Source organism: Sinocyclocheilus grahami, unplaced genomic scaffold (assembly GCF_001515645.1).
Source record: "Sinocyclocheilus grahami isolate Dianchi unplaced genomic scaffold, SAMN03320097.WGS_v1.1 scaffold14852.1, whole genome shotgun sequence".
Lineage (NCBI taxonomy): Eukaryota > Metazoa > Chordata > Actinopteri > Cypriniformes > Cyprinidae > Sinocyclocheilus > Sinocyclocheilus grahami.
The window spans coordinates 1-974 of record NW_015515515.1 but is presented as its reverse complement, the minus strand read 5'-3'; the positions used below and the strand labels follow the sequence as shown (position 1 = coordinate 974).

The 974-nt window shown below is 43.7% G+C and overlaps 1 protein-coding gene across 1 annotated transcript; it reads right to left on the bottom strand.

The window, feature by feature from the left end:
* Nucleotides 1–6: 6 nt before the first annotated feature.
* Nucleotides 7–917, bottom strand: LOC107579163 (glutathione synthetase-like). The gene is made up of 3 exons (XM_016265023.1): nt 838–917; nt 561–750; nt 7–456 (listed from the first exon to the last, which is right to left on the bottom strand). Exons 1-3 carry the CDS (start codon nt 890–892, stop codon nt 333–335), a joined length of 369 nt encoding a protein of 122 aa, XP_016120509.1. The 5' UTR covers nt 893–917; the 3' UTR covers nt 7–332.
* Between the last annotated feature and the right edge of the window lie 57 nt (nt 918–974).

Below are 974 nucleotides of genomic sequence, written 5' to 3'. Positions count from 1 at the left end.
GAAAGGAAAACTTGAAATCACATCATATGACCCCTTTAATAAAATCGGTTACCAATTAAATTAGCCAAAAAAAGGAAACATCTAATCTATTTTATAAAACATCAATGGCTACTTCTCACACAGATTAACCCTTGAATGAGGTATAAAACGTGCACGAAATGAGCGGTTCTGTCATAAGTGTTCCACATAGATTACTCAAACTGTAGGGGATATTCACACACTAAACCTTTGATAAAACAGATGCCAGGTGAAAAATGAATCACAGGGATGATGATTTCCCCTGACGTCAGCCGTATGGCACCCTCCTCCGGTCCAGTAGGTGGTGCTGTAGTTCAGACCAGCAGTGGGTTGTCCATTACTGCTACTCCTGCAGCCACTCCCCCATCAGCATGCTCTGAGCTCTTGGTCCTCAGCAGGTGGCCCACGCACTCATTAAACACCATGTCTTTGCCTTTCCTGTGTGTGAAAATGGTGCATTTTTTTGCTGTAACAGTCAATTTTAAGATGTTTGTGAAATAAAAGCAGAGATTTTGTTGAAGAGCTGCTAACAATGATCCCACCTGACATACGCTCCAAATACGCCCAGTTCACTTAGACAGGAGTTCAGTTTCAGAGGAGCTCCGGGCCTGAGCAGGTAGTTCTGGACCGGGACGGGCTGGATCTTGTCCATCAGGATGTAAGCCGTCCTCTCAGTGGAGTTCTTCAGGTTCTCCAGCACTTCACAGATCTCACTGCCGTAAATGTTGTTACCTGTGGCATACAGTAGGAAATCTTTGAGCAAGTGTTTGTGATGTATATGTGTGAACACAACACAGGACTTGACGTGTGACTACTCACCACCTCCCTCCCTCTGAGGTTTCAGCACATACTGATCAGGATTGGCCAAAGCCATTGCTACTGTTTTATCACCTTCTTCTCCCTGTGGAAAGACAGGTTGAGCATTTAAAATCCATTTCAAAAAAGTAAAAAAAATT

Bases quoted from the DNA above. Each gene is read 5' to 3' on its own strand.
- LOC107579163 (XM_016265023.1), bottom strand. From the start codon at position 892: ATGGCTTTGGCCAATCCTGATCAGTATGTGCTGAAACCTCAGAGGGAG. The intron at 751-837 runs GTGAGTAGTCAC...TGTATGCCACAG, and splicing joins ACCTCAGAGGGAGGGAGGTG to GTAACAACATTTACGGCAGT. The intron at 457-560 runs GTGGGATCATTG...TTTCACACACAG, and splicing joins GTATTTGGAGCGTATGTCAG to GAAAGGCAAAGACATGGTGT.